This window comes from Pituophis catenifer, unplaced genomic scaffold (genome assembly GCF_029215685.1).
Source record: "Pituophis catenifer annectens isolate HBS135680 unplaced genomic scaffold, rPitCat1.0.hap2 SCAF_10, whole genome shotgun sequence".
Lineage (NCBI taxonomy): Eukaryota > Metazoa > Chordata > Lepidosauria > Squamata > Colubridae > Pituophis > Pituophis catenifer.
The window spans coordinates 28,175,165-28,194,137 of record NW_027256890.1 but is presented as its reverse complement, the minus strand read 5'-3'; the positions used below and the strand labels follow the sequence as shown (position 1 = coordinate 28,194,137).

The 18,973-nt window shown below is 46.5% G+C and overlaps 1 protein-coding gene across 1 annotated transcript in view; it reads right to left on the bottom strand.

Annotated features, from left to right (window-relative positions):
• The window catches only part of ATG2A (autophagy related 2A), a 68,017-nt gene that overhangs the window by 36,572 nt on the left and 12,472 nt on the right, over window positions 1–18,973 (bottom strand). Inside the window, exons 3-10 of the mRNA XM_070951517.1 lie at window positions 17,219–17,371; window positions 15,605–15,710; window positions 14,280–14,433; window positions 11,692–11,820; window positions 9,550–9,646; window positions 6,602–6,757; window positions 4,189–4,325; window positions 1,620–1,695 (exon numbers count right to left, since the gene is read on the bottom strand). Coding sequence (XP_070807618.1) covers window positions 1,620–1,695; window positions 4,189–4,325; window positions 6,602–6,757; window positions 9,550–9,646; window positions 11,692–11,820; window positions 14,280–14,433; window positions 15,605–15,710; window positions 17,219–17,371 — 1,008 coding nt within the window. The remainder of the gene's footprint in view (window positions 1–1,619; window positions 1,696–4,188; window positions 4,326–6,601; window positions 6,758–9,549; window positions 9,647–11,691; window positions 11,821–14,279; window positions 14,434–15,604; window positions 15,711–17,218; window positions 17,372–18,973) is intronic.

Here is an 18,973-nt window from a genome sequence, read left to right as displayed (position 1 = left end):
AACGGCCCTGAAAAAAGGGACTTATGCCCATTTTTCACACTTATTTATTTATTATTTATTTATTATATTTCTATACCGCCTTTCTCCCATAGAACTCAAGGCGGTGTACAGTCAAGAAAAATATAGATACACAAACATCATAAAATTGCTAATTAAAATTATTATTATAACAAAGCTTGGCCCAATTAAATAGAACCTAAAATTAGATAACATTTTAAAAACATTCACATGTTCATATGTTTAGCCCCGCTTGTTGGAACACTTACGACCGTTGTGGCACCCCTACCATCCCCGTGGTCAGGTGATCAAAATCCAGACAACCGACTCGTATTTATGACGAGTGTCCCAGGGTCAAGCGATTCCCTTCTGACGAGCAAAGTCAATGGGGAAGCCAGATTCACTTAACAACTGGGTGTACTTGCTTAATAATAATAATAATAATAATAATAATAATAATAATAATAATAATAATAATAATAATAATAATAATAATAATTTTATTTCTATACAGCCCTTCTCCCGAAGGACTCAGTAACAACTGAGGTTGTTACTCAACAACGGTGTCACTCAACGATGCTGGCAAAGAATGTTGTAAAATGGGGCAAAACTCCTTTAGCAACTGTCTCGTTTAGAAATGGAAAGTGGTTTTTTTTTTGTTTTGTTTTTTAAATTTGATTTATATGCCGCCCTTCTCCGGAGACTCAGGGCGGCTTCCAATGCGCTAAGCAATAGCCTTCATCCTTTTGTATATTTATACAAAGTCAGCTTATTGCCCCCACAAACTGGGTCCTCATTTCACCTACCTTAGAAAGGATGGAAGGCTGAGTCAACCTTGAGCCTTGGCGAGATTCGAACCTGCAGTAATTGCAGGCAGCTGGTCCTAATAACCAGCTTAATAACAGGGTGCCTTAAACCCCTGTACTACCAAGGCTCTTTGCCTTGTTTAGGCTTGGCTCTAGATGTAAATCGAAAACTACCTGTGTAATTTATTAATTATTTTTTTAAAGGAGGGTTTAACTGCATTTCAGGCAGTGTTCAGATGCTCAGCCTGGCTGCAAGAAGGAAACAGCGAAGAATCGTACCCCAACCCCACGACCTTCTCCCCATCTTCTCCCAGCCCAGTGGTTCAATCCAAATTTTTTTTACTACCGGTTCTGTGGGCGTGGCTTGGTGGGTGTAGTGTGGCTTGGTGGGCGTGGCTCGGTGGGTGTGGCAGGGGAAGGATACTGCAAAATCTCCATTCCCTGCCCACTCCAGGGGAAGGATACTGCAAAATCCCATTCCCTCCCCACTCCTGGGGGAAGGATACTGCAAATCTCCATTCCCACCCCACTCCTGGGGGAATGATACTGCAAAATCTCCATTCCCACCCCACTCCAGGGGAAGGATACTGCAAAATCCCCATTCCCACCCTACTCCTGGGGAAAGGATACTGCAAAACCCCCATTCCCTCCCCACTCTGGGGCCAGCCAGACGTGGTATTTGTCAGTTCTCCAAACTGCTCAAATTCCCACTATCGGTTCTCCAGAACCTGTCAGAACCTGCTGGATTTCACCCCTGTCCCAGCCCCCCCCTCCCCCCCAACCCCAGAGGGAAAAACTGCAGGAAAACCACCTTACTTGGTATCTTATTGAGACCTGGCAGGGTTGAGGCAAACGGCAGACGTCTGTAACGCCGGGGGCTTCCTAGGCTCAGCTGTGGGAGGGGGAAAAAAAAAGATTAATTCGAACGTGTTTTTTTAAATGTTAATTTTCGTGCTTTCGGTTTTAAGCTTTGGATTGGAATGGCTGACGTTTTAATGTATTTAATTGTCTATTTTGTCCTGTGTGATACTGTAAAGGTGCCCAGAGCCATTCGATAGTGAGATGGACGGCATATAAATTTAGCAAATAAATGGAGGAAAGAGCATTTTCAGGAGTATAAGAGCCGAGTTGGCACAGTGGTTAGGGTGCAGTACTGCAGCTACTTCAGCTGACTGTTAGTTCGGCAGATCAGCGGATCAAATCTCACCGGCTCAAGGTTGACTCAGCCTTCCATCCTTCCGAGGTGGGTCAAATGAGGACCCAGATTGTTGGGGGCAATATGCTATCTAGTATACTGTCTTTGGTGTAAACTGCCCAGAGTCCTCGGAGAGTGGGCGGCATAGAAATATGAATAATTAATTAATTAATTAATTAATTAATTAACAGGTTGGAAAGGACCTTGGAGGTGATCTAGTCCAACCCCCTGCTCAAGCAGAAAACAATACCATACCATTTCTGACAGATGGCACTTATGACTATTTGCAGCAACCCACGGTTACCAATCAATTAACAATCAGACTAGAGTTGGGAGGGACCTCAGAGGTCTTCTAATCCAACCCTCTGCTCAAGCAGGAAACTTATACCATTTCAGACAGGTGACTGTCCAGTCTCTTCTTAAACACCTCCAGTGATGGAGCACCCACAGCTTCTGGTGGCAAGCAGTTCCACTGGTTAATTGTCCTCAATGTCAGAAAATTCCTTCTTAGTTCTAGGTTGCTTTTCTCCTTGATTAGTTTCCACCTGTTGTTTCTTGTCCTGCCTTCCAGTGCTTTGGAGAATAATTTGAACCTCCCCTCATCCCTGGAAGTTTTCAAGAAGAGATTGGACTGCCATCTGTCAGAAATGGTATAGGGTCTCCTGTTTGGTGGGGGTTGGACTAGATGACCTACAAGGTCCCTTGCAACTGTTATTCTGCCCCTCAAATACTGGAAGGCTGTTATCATGTCACACCAGTCCTTCTTTTCTCTAGACTGGCCATACACAATTCCTGCAACCGTCCTTCATATGTTTTAGTCTCCAGGCCTTTAATCATCCTAGTTGCTCTTCTCTGCACTCTGTCAGACTGTGATGCTATCTCAAAATTAAATGAATTTCCAAACTGCCAATCTTTAAGGAAATCTTTCTTTAATTGAGCTCAGCCACCGGATCATGACTCCGGGCGGACAAGACTGACCTTTTGCCTCCCAATCCCTCCCTTTCCAATCCCCAAATCTCTGCTTCTCATTGGCTGTCTTCCAAGTCATTCTTCAGACTTCTTTTCCTCGTCATTTCCCAGGAATGTGCCCCCTCCCCTGATTTCCACGACAACCAAGCTTCAAAGGGATTTTGCAGACAAAAGTTTCAGAGTTTATCTCTCGCTCTCCTCTGTTCTCTCTATGCCAGCGTTGAAATGCTGACACACACTTTCTACAAATTCCAGTAGCCAAAATTGTAAAAACCTTTTGGGAAAAGTGTATTTTTGAGGTTTGATGGCTAATAATGCCACTTTTTTTTTCCTTTGGAGTTTCAAGATAATCCTATCCCACTGCTGGAATGGCCTGGGAATAGCCCAGACCTTCACCCAATTGAAAATCTATGGAGCCGACTAAAAATACTGGTTAGTCAGAAGTGACCCAGCGATAAAATCCAGTTAATAGAAGCCATCATTCGATCTTGGTTTCGCATTATGACAGCCGCAGAACTCAAAGACTCGGTTCCCTCCATGGGAAGACGTTGTAAGGCCATAATTCATGCCAAAGGTGACCCAACGAAGGATTAACTGACATGGGGATCATTTTTGTATATCTCGTTTTTTCTATGGTGATCATTTTTGTCCTTCTATGCTGCCATTTTCAATATCCCGTTTTTTTCTACGTGTTTCACTTTTCTTCTTTATACCGTAACTGCTATTCTAATAGCAAATCCTTCATAAATGTTATCGCATTACATTCTTGATTAAATTATCTTTCCATTGATATATCATTTTATGGTACTACTCCCCCCCCCAAAAAAAAGTAGTGTTATTAGCTAGTTTTAGAAAATACACTTTTCCCAAAAGGTTTCCACAATTTTGGCCATTGCTATAAGATTACTTATTCGACTTCTGGGACTGTTACGGTATTTACTATCTCTGTATGATTATATAATCAGCTGTTCACCACCCTGAGTCCCTTCGGGGAGAAGGGCGGGATATAAATTCAATAAATAAATAAATAAAAATAATAAATAAGCTCTTTCCTTGTACTTTAAAGAGTAAATTGGAAAAAAGGGGCTTGGTTTTGAGTGTCATCATTCTGGGCTCCGTGAATGTGCTTAAAGAAGGTATCTCTGAGATTCACAAAGCAGTTAGAAACAACTGACTGAAGGACGGCCGCAGGGAAGAAAAAAAGCTGGAGAAGGCACTTACCCCTGGGGCGAAGGCCGGAGGCTGCAGGGGAGCAGTGCTGATGTCGCTGTGGACTGACGAATCCAGATCCGAGAGGTCGCTGACCGAACGCAGAGACGCTACACTGCTCGTCATGGGTGCCATGGAGAAGAACATCTCTGCAGGGGGACAGAGGGGAAACCGGTGGGAGGTTTAGCATCTGCTACTGGGGGAGGGAGGATCCTTGGTGGTCTCTCTGAGCTTGGGTGGTTGCGGAAGAGGTTGCAGAAAAATTTTTATTTATTTATTTATTTATTTGTTCGAATTTCTATACCGCACTTCTCCTTTCGGACTCAGGGCGGTGAACAGCCAAAAATAAAAGCATTTATATACAAAAGTTAAAATAAGTTTAAAATAATTAAATAAGATTTGGCCCATAGTTTAAAACATTTCCAATTTAAAATTCGTATCAAAATTTTAAAAAACCAGCCCTAAAATCAGGACAGCTGATGCATTTCAAAAATGCTTTGAAAAGCCTCGGACATCCCAGCTGAGCCGCACAATGATCAGAGGCTTTTTTTTTTTACTTTTAAAAGCATTTTTTCGGCGGAAGAAGTTGTAAAAAAAATGCTTTTAAAAGTAAAAAAAAAAAAAAGCCTCTGATGATCGTGAGGCTCAGCTGGGCATGGTGGAGAGGAGGGGCGCAGGGATTTTTGGTACTGGTTCTCCGAACTATCCGCCGCCATCGCTACCGGATTGGGTGATCTGGTCCGAACCGGGAGCATTTCACTCCTGGGATCATCATTAGTTGTAGAAAAGAGTTGGGTTTGGGGGGGGGGAGGAGGAGGAGGAGGAGGGAGGAAGGAAGCCCTTAGGTGCTCTCTGAATTTGGTTGTTTTCTTGCCGACGTTTCAACATAAAAATTGATATGATATGTTCAACGTAACAGTTGATATGTCTATCAACATAACAATTTTAAATTGGGTTTTAAATTTCTGGGGTTTTAAATTTGAGCCGAATTCATTTAATAATTTTAAACTCTTTTAACTGATGTTGTCTTGTGTTTTAATAGGCTGTACACCGCCCTGAGTCCTTCGGGAGAAGGGCGGTATAGAAATAAAATTATTCTTATTCTTATTCATATCCAAGGTAGGTAACATCATCAGTGCTAGGTTTAACATTTGCTAGCTCTCATTGTCTTTCAAAGAGGACACTGAGCACGTGGAGAGTGCAAAAAAAAATAATTCTAGATTCTGGAGAGAATTTCCAAATCTGGAAATGATTGTAGGTTTCTCACCTCTTTTTTTTCTATTAATTACCGTATTTTTCGGAGTACAAGACGCACCTTTTTCCCCCCAAAAAAGAGGGTGAAAATCCGGGTGCGTCTTATACTCCGAATGTATACTCCGCCCAGCTTCTCAAACGGAGGTTTCAGAGGCTGAAAAAAGCCTCAGAAACGAAGCTTCAGAAAAGAAGCCCCCAAACAGAGCTTCAGAGGCTTTTTTTTTCTGAAGCTCTGTTTCGGAGGCTTTCAGAGGCAGGAAAAGGTTTTTTTCTGAAACGGAGTTTCAGAAGTTTCAGAGCAGAAAAAAAAGCAAAAAAAAAAAAAAAGCAAGGCACAGAGCTCACAACCAAGGAACCCGTTGCTAAAATTCACCTCTGGGGACAGCTGATTGGGGGTATTTCTGATAGGCCGATACACCTGCCAATCAGTTTTCTTATTTTCCTCCCCAAAAACTAAGGTGCATCTTATACTCCGAAAAATACGGTAATTGTTTATTTATTGAGCGAATTTATATAGCGGCCCATCTCATACATAGGTGAGTCCGGGAAGCTTACAAAATTCTAGAGTGATCTACCATATCATAAAAACCCATAAAAAAGGGGAGTCTCACAGGCAGAGAGCGACCTAAGAAATGACAACGAAAGAGCCTTGGTGGTGCAGCGGACTAAAGTGCTGTTAAGTAGCACTTAGCTGCCAGCTGCCTGCAATTACTGCAAGTTCAAATCTCACCAGGCTCAAGGTTGACTCAGCCTTCCATCCTTCCGAGGTAGGTAAAATGAGGACCCGGATTGTGGGGGCAATAAGCTGACTTTGTATAAAAAAGAACACCGCTGGGGGGGGGCGAAAGCCCTACTAAGCAGGTATATACAAAAGTATGAAGGCTATTGCTTAACGCATTGTAAGCCACCCTGAGTCTCCGGAGAACGGCGGCATATAAATCGAGCCAATAAAACAAACAAACAAACAAACAAATAAATAAATGATGTGATAAATGTGTAAAATATTGTAAATGAATAAAACTAGAAATAAAGGGACGATAAAGAGAAAGGGCGGCATCTAAATCGAACCAATAAATAAATAAATAAATCAACTGCGTCAAAGAGATCTATTGACTCTAGTGATCTGTTGGAGAGGCGGATCTCCCTCAAGGGCTCCCTTGCCAGGACCTACCTCCATTCTCCACTCCAGCCGCCATTCCCTCCAGATGTGGAGGGGCCGATCCCAGCCCCGAATGCAGCTGCTGGCTGAGATCCTGCTCAATCAACTTCAGATCTTCAGAATCCAGTGGGCGGTTTTTGCTCAGCTGCTCCTGTAGAAGGCCGGATTCTTTACCAGGGGGAGAGAGAGAGAGAGAGAGAGAGGAGGAGAAGGAAAATTTAAGGAAGGGAATCTCCACAAAGGAGGGGGAAAAAATCGGGCGTCACAAATTCCTTGAAATCAGTAATTTGGTATTTGCAGAAGCTGGATGAGAGTGAACCTCTGGGCCACACCCACGAAACTGTACATTTATTTTTTATTTATATCCTGTGTCAGTGTACGAGAGTTCATGAATTGGAATAGGCATGGTAACAGGTCAGCCACTGGGGACTGTTTCTTGACTCAACACAGTTCGGAGCCTGGGCGTGGCTTAGCTTGACTGATCTGTAAATATATATATGAGTGATTATAGCCTCTGTATTATATAGCGTCTGAGATTTTGTATTCTGTCTTCGGAGTTCTAGTTCTGGCTTCTGCTGCATGGGTATTGTATACATGCATCATACTTTATGTTTTTGTACATAAAGGAGTTTCTTATATAAATGAATCCTGCTGAATTTTTTACTTGTGTGCTGCTTGGATTGCTGCAAACTCTAACATCCCGCCTTTATTGTTTTGACAAATAAGGCAGCAAACAGATCCATCATATCTTCCTCCTCCTATTTTCCCCGCAACAACAACAACCCTGTGAGGTGGGTTGGGCTGACAAAGAGTGACTGGCCCAATGTCACCCAGCTGGCTTTCATGTCTAAGGTGGAACTAGAACTCACCGTCTCCTGTTGATTGGCCCAAAGTCTCCCAGCTCCCTTTCATGTGTAAGGCGGGACTAGAACTCACAGTCTCCTGATTTCCAGCCAAGCACCTTCACTGCTAGACCAAACTGGCTCTCATCCTATATTCAGCCCCCAGAAGCACAATTCTCACATTTTCCAGATTCACACAACCAACCTCTGGGCTGACCAAAGATGTTGGCTTCACCAGCAAACTAAGGGCAAATGTCTACACTGCCTCTTAAACTAAACTAAACTAAACTAAACTAAACTAAACTAAACTAAACTAAACTAAACTAAACTAAACTAACAATTAAATTAAATTAAATTAAATTAAATTAAATTAAATTAAATTAAATTAAATTAAATTAAATTAAATTAAATTAAATTAAATTAAATCAAATCAAATCAAATTAAATTAAATTAAATCAAATTAAATTAAATTAAATTAAACTTTGAAATGTTATTTCTGTTTTCCTTTTAGGTTTCTTACTGTTTTTTTATTGTTTTAATTGTTTTTAACCTGTAAAAATGGAGTGTTTTAATACTGTGTGTGACCAACCATACGCTAAATAAATAAATAAACTGCCTCTTTGGGGGATTTAGTGAGTCAGGTGTACAGGATGAACCGCCCAAGAGTTACTTTTCTCAAGGAAAAAGGGCCTAGGGCAGAGCTGCTCATCCTTGGGTTGCTGGCTGGGGAATTCTGTGAGTTGTAAAGTCCGCACATCTTCAGGGTTGAGCAAGAGCGGCCTGGGGTCATGCGATGACCTTGAGCAGGGATCTCCAAACTTGGCCACTTTTAAAGCTTGTGGACTTCAACTTAATACTTGTGGACTTCAACTCCCAGAATTCCCCAACCAGCAAGCCATGCTGGCTGGGGAATTCTGGGAGTTGAAGTCCACAAGTCTTGAAGTGGCTACGTTCGGAGACACCCCCCCCCCCCGACCTTGAGCGACTGAGAAGAGGTTCAGCCCCACAAGATCCCAAGGTTGGAGGCCTTCAACCATCTAGATCACGGGTGTCAAACTCACCGCATCACGTGACGTCTTCTCTAGTTGCGGATCTGGGGTGGGCGTGGCCTGTTTGTGACACGGGCCACCAGTTTGACGCCCCTGATCTAGATCAAGGGTCCCCAACCCCGGGCTGCCAGCCACTATTCGGAACTGGGCCACACAAGCAGCCGGCTGGTGCATTGCACGCACAGCACGACTTGAGGGAGTGGCAGGCTGACACATGTGCGCATATGCGTGCTCTACTTGCACAAGTCCCACTGTGCGCGCATGTGCGTAATGTGCTGCTCTCACCGCTTGTGCAAGTCGAGCTACGGGTGCATGCGTGCATGTGCCGACTGTTGTGGTCCGCCAGCAGCCTGTGGAGCTGGCAGCGGAGTCGGACAGCGATGAGGCTGAGGAAGAACACGGGCCAGTCCTGGAGGCTGGGGAAGGCCCGGATGAGGGCTCTGCGTCAGAGGCAGAGATGGGGCCAGGGCTATCTGGGAGTGATGTGCGGACTCCAGAGTCTCCAGAGGCTGACAGCAGAGAGGCAGAGAAACAGGAGGAGCCTGTTCCTAGTGCATGTATGAGAAGAGCTGCTAGAAGGCAAGAACAGCTCAAGCAAAGAGGACAACTCAGGAGTAAGGCCAAGAGATGATTGGCCCCTCCCATAAGGCTTAAAACAGGCCAACAATGGCGTTTGGACTTTGCCGGAAAAGAACGTTGGTAGCTTCATCGTCTTCGTCTACGTCTTGTATTTATTTTTGTATCTGTGACTTCTGAACGTTTGCTAAGAAAGGCCTTTGGCAGTTTGCCTAATTGGACCAAGGTTTGCGATAGGACTGAGGAATTTGTGTTGGGAGGAATTTGCTTTAATTTAGTTGAATGACGCTGGGAATGAAGTCATTCTCAGCTGTTCGAATAAAGTTTGTTTTTTTCACTGACTGATTTTTCCTACTACTTATTTGGGCCTGGGTCACAACATCACTCACACAGTCCGGTTCCCCTGTTCCCCACTCCCAGCCGGGCTGCCAAACCACAAATGTTGGGGACCACCGATCTAGAGCATGACTTCTCCAGCTCTCCTGCCGCTCACCGGACAAGTTGAGGGATGAGAGAAGGTCCGTCAGGTGCAAGATCTGCCGAGGGGCGAGCAGCAGGTGCAGAGATCCAATCTTCCCATCTAACTCCAGCTGCAGTTGGGAAAAGAACCACGTTCCACGTCAAAAGAAGAAGCTCCCTGCCCATTTCGGGCGAGGAAAGGGTGAAATATTCTCCCTGGACCCTACAACCTAATTCCGGTAAATAAGACCCCACTTAGACAGGACGTTAAACCGAGCATGCGTTCAGGAGAAAAACCAACAGATTTTGCATGCTTTCACAATTAAAAAACATAGAATATAGAATATAGAATAATAATACGACTAGGAAGGGACCTCGGAGGTCTTCTAGTCCAACCCCCTGCTTGAGCAGGGGTCCCTATACTAGTGATGGCTAACCTTTTTCTCTTTGTGTGCCAAAAGCGCGCACGCATGCCGGCACCCATAATACAATGCGCATGACCCCATGCATGCATGCATGACCCCGAGAGGCCCATTCCCCCCGCCCCCGAGGCTCCGGAGGCTTTCCTCGAGTTTCCAGGAGGGTGAAAACGGCTTCCCCCGGGCTTCAGAGGCCCTCCGGAGGCTGGAAACCAACCCATTTCTGGACGTCTAGAATGCCCATTTTTTGCCCCCCCAGAGCCTCCGCACGGGGTTCTGCACTTACCTGGCATCCAAAACGGGCCACGTGGAGATTCCTGGGAGGGGAGGGGCCAGACAGTCCTTGCAACTACCGGTTCGGCGAATTTGGTAGGAATCTACTGAATCTACTGAGCTAACCGTCAACACTATTCTGGTGCTGTGTTTCCCCGAAAATAAAACCCAACCGGAAAATAAACCCTAGCATGATTTTTCAGGATGCTCGTAATATAAGCCCTACCCCCAAAAATAAGCCCCCGTTAAGATTGTCAGCCAGATGGATGCATTTAGTACCGCATTTTCCCCAAAATAAGACCCAACCGGAAAATAAGTCCTAGGATGATTTTTCAGGATGCTCGTAATATAAGCCCTACCCCCAAAATAAGCCCCAGTGAAGATCGTCAGCCAGGCGGACGGATTTATCGCAGTATTTCCCCAAAAATAAGACCTAACTGGAAAATAAGACCTAATGAATCTTTTGGAGCAAAAATTAATATAAAACCCAGTCTTATTTAGATAAAGGTTAACAGAACTCAAGAGGGTTGGGCTGCTTGTGGTTATTAACAACTCTAAGCTAATTCCTCTCTTGACTCTGCCTGTCCTTCTCCTACACTACAGATAGTCCTCGACTTACAACGGTTTGTTTAGTGACCACTCAAAGATACCACGGCCCGGAAAAAAAGTGACTTATGATCATTTTTTTCACACTTACAACCACTGCAGCATCCCCATGGTCACGTGATCAGAGTTCAGACATTTTGGCAATCGATTCATATTTACGACGGATCCAGCGTCATGCAATTCGCGGTCTTCTGACAAGCCACGTCGATGGGGAAGGCGGAGTCAATGAAGCGCCACGTTGCGAACTTCACAACTGCAGGGATTCCCTTAACAGCGGTGGCAAGAAAGGTCGTAAAATGGGGCTTCGCAAACGCCTCGCTTAGCAATGGAAATTTTGGGCGTGGTTATGGTTGTAAGTCGAGGACTACCTGTACACTTAAGCTCATCTCTCCTTCGCTCTGTTTAGCCTAACCTGCGAGGCTGTTAAAATCAAACAGGGAAAACTTCGGGACTCATTCCTGGATTCCGAGCCTTGGTGGCACAGCAGATTAAAGTGCTGTTAAGTAACACCACCTGCCTGCAATTACTGCGAGTTCGAATCTCACCAGGGTCAAGGTTGACTCAGCCTTCCATCCTTCCAAGGTAGGTAAAATGAGGACCCGGATTGTGGGGGCAATAAACTGACTTTGTATAAAAAAAAAAGAACACCGCTGGGGGGGGGCGAAAGCTCTACTAAGCAGGTATATACAAAAGTATGAAGGCTATTGCTTAACGCATTGTAAGCCGCCCTGAGTCTCCAGAGAAGGGCGGCATATAAATCGAACCAATAAATAAATTTCTTGACAGAAAGACAGGCTAAAAAGTCAACAATCATGCTAGTTTTCGCATTCCCAAGTTTCCTGGATGTATTCAACAAGCCAGGATTGAACCCAAATGACCTTGGCTCCAGGGAAGGCTTCGTTTTGCTTGAGCTTAATCCTCATCTCGGTGTATCCGGAGCAGCTCCCGATCTGAAGCAGAGGACTGGGTCCAGCTTCTTCCCCACCGGAATCGCATGGCTCAGCCTCCTGGGTAAAAAAGGAAATCAAACTTCCCTAAAAAAACAATACGCCGGAGACTTGCAGAATGGCAGCTGCCATCCAAAAGGGACAGACAAAGAGTCCCAGCTGACTCCGAGCTACTCCGCCCGCTGCCATGGCTGCATCTCTGCCATCCAAGCTTCATGAGCCAACCGCCTGACATTGGCAACGGGGTGGGAGGGGAGACGGAAAGACGGGAGTGTGTCACGGTCGGCTCGCTGGGCAAAGCCTGCTGGCAACCAGACATCAGCAACGGGAGGAGGGAGAAAAGGCATTGGAATGCAAGTGGGGGGATGTCAGGTCCCATAGATCCCAATTGGGACGCTGTCATTCTGGTGTGGAGGGGGCCCTGGATGCATTCCTCAGTTTATAACCTTTTTCCTGGTGCCTATCTATCCTGTGCTTTGATTTACCTTCAGGGGAACGTAAGATGGGGAGGGCAGTGATGAAATTCACTTTTTTTTTTTACTACCGGTTCTGTGGGTGTCGCTTGGTGGGTGTGGTGTGGCTTGGTGGGCGTGGCAGGGGAAGGATACTGCAAAATCCCCATTCCCTCCCCACTCCAGGGGAAGGATACTGCAAAATCCCCATTCCCTCCCCACTTCAGGGGAAGGATACTGCAAAATCCCCATTCCCTCCCCACTCCTGGGGGAAGGATACTGCAAAATCTCCATTCCCTCCCCACTCCTGGGGGAAGGATACTGCAAAATCTCCATTCCCTCCCCACTCCAGGGGAAGGATACTGCAAAATCCCCATTCCCTCCCCACTTCAGGGGAAGGATACTGCAAAATCCCCATTCCCTCCCCACTCCAGGAGAAGGATACTGCAAAATCCCCATTCCCTCCCCACTCCAGGGGAAGGATACTGCAAAATCCCCATTCCCTCCCCACTTCAGGGGAAGGATACTGCAAAATCCCCATTCCCTCCCCACTCCTGGGGGAAGGATACTGCAAAATCTCCATTCCCTCCCCACTCCTGGGGGAAGGATACTGCAAAATCCCCATTCCCTCCCCACTCCTGGGGGAAGGATACTGCAAAATCTCCATTCCCTCCCCACTCCAGGGGAAGGATACTGCAAAATCCCCATTCCCTCCCCACTTCAGGGGAAGGATACTGCAAAATCCCCATTCCCTCCCCACTCCAGGAGAAGGATACTGCAAAATCCCCATTCCCTCCCCACTCCTGGGGGAAGGATACTGCAAAATCTCCATTCCCTCCCCACTCCTGGGGGAAGGATACTGCAAAATCCCCATTCCCTCCCCACTCCTGGGGGAAGGATACTGCAAAATCTCCATTCCCTCCCCACTCCAGGGGAAGGATACTGCAAAATCCCCATTCCCTCCCCACTTCAGGGGAAGGATACTGCAAAATCCCCATTCCCTCCCCACTCCAGGAGAAGGATACTGCAAAATCCCCATTCCCTCCCCACTCCTGGGGGAAGGATACTGCAAAATCTCCATTCCCTCCCCACTCCTGGGGGAAGGATACTGCAAAATCCCCATTCCCTCCCCACTCCTGGGGGAAGGATACTGCAAAATCTCCATTCCCTCCCCACTCCAGGGGAAGGATACTGCAAAATCCCCATTCCCTCCCCACTTCAGGGGAAGGATACTGCAAAATCCCCATTCCCTCCCCACTCCAGGAGAAGGATACTGCAAAATCCCCATTCCCTCCCCACTCCTGGGGGAAGGATACTGCAAAATCTCCATTCCCTCCCCACTCCAGGGGAAAGATACTGCAAAATCTCCATTCCCTCCCCACTCCAAGGGAAGGATACTGCAAAATCTCCATTCCCTCCCCACTCCAGGGGAAGGATACTGCAAAATTCCCATTCCCTCCCCACTCCAGGGGAAGGATACTGCAAAATCTCCATTCCCACCCCACTCCAGGGGAAGGATACTGCAAAATCCCCATTCCCTCCCCACTCCAGGGGAAGGATACTGCAAAATCCCCATTCCCTCCCCACTCTGGGGCCAGCCAGAGGTGGTATTTGCCAGTTCTCCGAACTACTCAAAATTTCCGCTACCGGTTCTCCAGAATCTGTCAGAACCTGCTGGATTTCACCCCTGGGGGTGGGCCAACTGTTTTGTCTCAGCTCCGGAGCCTCCAGCAAGAGACGCCTGAGAACAACTTCTTATCACTTTCTCAGCCTGTGATTTTCAAAACAACTTTGCACCTGCGGATTTGCTTATTCAACATCGGACCAAGGGGAGGGGTCTCTGTTTTAATCTAACGGAATTGCACAGCATAGCTGGCTGGAGAATTCTGGGAGTTGAAGTCCACAAAGTCTTAACGCTGCCAAGTTTGCAGACGTCTGACTTAAAGCTTCCGTAAACTCTACTCTTGGCAAAAACAACCGGGCGGGAGCCTTTCTTTGCTAGGTGATTGAGCGGGACTGTTGGTACCCACCCCCGAGACGGGAGGAGGATCTCCCACAAGGCCATACCTTCGGGCCCCGGGCACTGCCCTCACCAAATTCCTCATAGTAAAGCAAGAGGCCACTCAGCTGGAGGATTTTGTGCACAAACGGCGGAGGCTGATGGATGTCAACAGCTACCGCCTGGCCGGGATCCCGCACCACTTCATCGCAGTAGTCCAACCTGTAAAGAGAGGAGGGGGGGGACACTCAGAACAAGACCCCGGCCAGAGGTGGGTTGCTCCCGGTTCGCACCGGTTCACAAGAACCGGTAGTAAAAATTTGTAGTAGTTCGGAGAACCGGTAATAACATTGGCTGGCCACGCCCCTGAACCAGTCCCCGGCCTGGTCGCCCCTCGTTTACCCCGCCCACCTCATCAGAGGCTTTTTTTTTTTTTACTTTTAAAAGCATTTTTTCAGCCGAAGAGGTTATAGGGAAAAAAAAAATGCCTTTAAAAGCCTCTGGCGATCCCAGCTGAGTTGCCTGATCGTCAGAGGCTCCTAAAAGCATTTTTTTCTGCAACCTCTTAAGGTTGTAGAAAAAATGCTTTTAAAAGTAAAAAAAAAAAAAAAAAAAAAAATTGGCCACGCCTACCGTCACATTATCCCCCCACCAAGCCACGCCCACAAAATAAGCCACGCCCACAGAACCGGTAGTAAAAAAATTTAGAAACCACCCCTGACCCCAGCCATTTCCCATCGTGCTAACTCAAGGCATCCGTGGTTTGGGTCAGGCACAGGAGTGGTGCGGTGTCCTAGAGGGGGAGCTCTCGCCTCACAATCAGGAGGCTGTGAGTTCGATCCTAGGTAGAGATAGATATTTCTCTCTCTCTGAGCACCGTGAGAATATATCTGCCGAACAAAACTCCTCATGGGCGACAGGAAAGGCATCCGGCCAGTAAAACACTCTGCTAGCTCCATTCAGTTGCCCAGACTCCATTCCGCAAGGGATTATGGGGTCATTAAATGAGGATGATGAAACAATTCTTCATTTAGATCCCCCCCCCGGCCCTGCACCCCCGTGATATGATTCTGGCGGTGTGCAGGAGTGGGAGTTGGCTTGTAGTTGGCAGAGTTAATCTGCAACCCTGAATTCTAACCACTCTGCCACCACCACGGCTTTAATCCCACTGCCTTTTTCAGTTAACCCCCCTATTGTGGCTCTCCAGGTAGCCAAGGTGTGACTTTCCCCCCCAATGGTGCCCTCCAGACGGTTTGAGGTGCTAGTTTCCCAGAATCCCCCAGCCAACGTGGCTCCTAGAAGTGCCCCTTCCTTCTTACGCCATGACTTTCTTGATAGAATTTGGGGGTGGGGGGTGGGGGGGGAAACGTGCACCAAACCACCCAAAGCTGACCTTTTGATGTGAATTTCCAGGGCCACGCCGGGTGCCTCCCCGCTTCTGGGCGTGTGTTCCACGCGTATCACCGTGTCCACAAAAGTGACTTCGATCCGTCTCAGAACTGGGAGAGAGAGAAAAAAACAGAAGACGCCAAGGAAGATTCGGGCTGCAGAGCAGGGAAAGTCCACTTCTCTTCTCCTATCGAGACTCAAGACACTCCGTGGCTCTGATTTGTTTAAGGACTGGCGTTCCTTGCGCCGTACTTGGGTTTCTACTCTGGAGTGGCCACCAGCAGGGTGGTGAACTAGGCAGGGACCTGGACTGGAGGAAGGAAGAGCCTTGGTGGCGCAGCAGACTAAAGTGCTGTTAAGTAGCATCAGCTGCCGGCAATTACTGTGAGTTCAAATCTCACCAGGCTCAAGGTTGACTCAGCCTTCCATCCTTCCGAGGTTGGTAAAATGAGGACCTGGATTGTGGGGGCAATAAGCTGACTTTGTATAAAAAAAGAACACCGCTTAGGGGGGGCCGAAAGCCCTACTAAGCAGGTCTATACAAAAAGTATGAAGGCTATTGCTTAACGCATTGTAAGCCGCCCTGAGTCTCCGGAGAAGGGCAGCATATAAATCGAACCAATCAATCAATCAATCAATCAATCAATAAGTCCTTTCTATCCCTGGCCTTCTACGATCCCATTGTTCTGACCTAGCCTTCCCAAGAGCAGGAAGCAGAGTCCTTGTCCCGACAAAAAACCCTTTTTATTAAGTTACTGTGAATTCCTCTCATTCACATCCAGCAAAGTCTTTCAAGGGTGAATTTACAGTCACAGACCTTATCTGGCTTGGGGAGCTGCCAGGCCGATATCTTCAAAACTTGGCAAGGAGTCATGAACCATTTAAGCAAACTAATTGTCTCCTGCAAACTCCACTCCCTTTCCGCTCCTCTTTTATTCCCTCTGGGAGGGGCCCTTCATTGTCCACCTGTGGCTTTACTCCTGAGTCGTCCCTTGTTCTTTAGCTGTTCCCTTAGCCTGGTAACTCTGCGCATGCGCACAGTGGGAACAGGCTCCAGCTGTTCTTCTGCCTCACTGATGTCTGACTCCGAAGGTAGCTGATAACTGTTGGATGGCCTTGGCCCCATCTCTGCCTCTGACACAGAGCCCTCATCAGTGATCTGTCCCCGTCCACACACACACACACAAACACAGCCAGCCAAGGGTTAAGGAAGCACTTGGCACACACCCAGGTCTTTATCTGAAGCAATTCGACTGAAGCAATTTGCAGGGAACAACTTCGTTCACTCTCCTTCGCGTCTGGATCTTAGTTCTCTGCAAATTGCTTCTGGGCTTTCTGCCAAAACTCTAGTAAGATTATGATTATTTATTCTTTGGATTCTTGTACGCTGTTAAGAAAGTTAATTCACAGCCTTTGTTTGAAAAAGACTGATTTAATTTAGTAAACTAAGGTTTGTACAGACTTTGTGTGCGCTGCGTTCTTTGGGGTCCGTATCTGGGGCAGAACACTGAGCTGCCAACAGGTTCACCCTCCGACTCTTGGCTGCTTCGGTCTCCTCCCCCTTCCACACCCCTTTCCCAGCCCCTCCCTGTCTCTCCCACCTGCCCTTCCCACCTACCTGTTTCAATGGTTTGGGCAAACATCTCCAGGCCCTCCAGGGGCTGGCTGGCATCCGAAGGCTCCTCCGTCTGTTCCTTCAAGCATTCCTGAGCCAGCTGCATGGAAGTGGTCATGGATGAAGGCCAGCTTTGGGACTCTGAGCCAGCATGACCTGGAGGTGGGGAGGAGGAAAAGGTATGGAGAGGTTAGAAAAGCAGGTAAGGAAGCAGAGAAAGGCAGCAGGACATTCCCTTCTCTCAGAGGCTCACTTAAACAAGAGCCAGCCGTGTGCGGCCGCAACCAAAAAAATCGAATACAATCCTTGGTTGTATAAACCGAGGCACAGAATCAAAATCACGTGAAGTATTAATACCGCTTTACAAATCCTTAGTAAAGGCCACACCTGGAATTCTGCATCCAGTTTTGGTTACCACCAGGGTGCCAGCGTTGCAACGCTGGCACAGAGAGAGCAGAGGAGAGCGAGAGATAAACTCTGAAACTTTTGCCTGCTAAATCCCTTTGAAGCCCGGTTGTCGTGGAAATGAGGGGAGGGGGGCACATTCCTGGGAAATGACGAGGAAAAGAAGTCTGAAGAATGACTTGGAAGACAGCCAATGAGAAGCAGAGATTTGGGGATCGGAAAGGGAGGGATTGGGAGGCAAAAGGTCAGTCTTGTCCGCCCGGAGTCATGATCCGGTGGCTGAGCTCAATTAAAGAAAGATTTCCTTAAAGATTGGCAGTTTGGAAATTCATTTAATTTTGAGATAGCATCGTAGTCTGACACAGGTGCAGCGTGCCGACAAGTACAAACAGGCGCACCCATCCTGGATCTGACACGCCTTTCCTGGCGTGCATGCAGGTTTTTTTAATTGCTTGCTGCCGCATCTATTCATCTCCGACCCCTGCCTTTTATCCTGTTGTGACCTAGGCTCACTTAGTCATTATAAGACACAATTAGGCCCAAACAAACCTATTTTATTGTAACAGCTGAGAATTTGCACCGCAGTCTGACACAGGGTGGGTAAAAATCAATGATTTTTTTAAAAAAATCAAAGAAATCGGATTTTTTTGATTTAAATCGGATTTTGTTGATTTTTATCAAATTTATTTTAATAAAAAAACTTTTGGGGTAAAAATCTATCATAAGATAGTTTTCTATTTAAGATACATAAATAATTTAGTTTATTCAGCATGAAACGGAGCTTAGTTATGTAGCAGGAGGCTGTATATTCTGCAACACTGGGACTATCGGTGAGTCAACAGTGGGTCAAAGGAGTAGCAGAGATGACAGCTGCTCTTTAAAAATTATGATTTAAATCGAGTTGATTTCAATCAAGCCTTTTTACTAGTGATTTAAATCATGATTTAAATTGTGATTTAAATCAACTCGATTTAAATCAAATCCACCCTGGTTACCACAGTACAAAAAAAGAGGTTGAGACTTTGGAAAAAGTGCAGAGAAGAGCAACTCAGACAATTAAAAGGCCTGGAGACTAAAATATAGGAAGAATGGCTGCAGGAATTGGGTAGGGCTGGTCTAGAGAAAAGAAGGACTAGGGAGGACACGATAGCAGTATTCCGGTATTTGAGGGGCTGCCCCAAAGAAGAGGGAGTCAAATTATTCTCCAAAGCACCAGAAATCCGGACAAGAAACAACGGATGGAAACTAATCAAGGAGAGAAGCAACCTGGAATTAAGGAGAAACTTTCTAACAGTGAGGACAATTAACCAGTGGAACAGCTTGCCACCAGAATTTCACTCATTACTGGAGGTT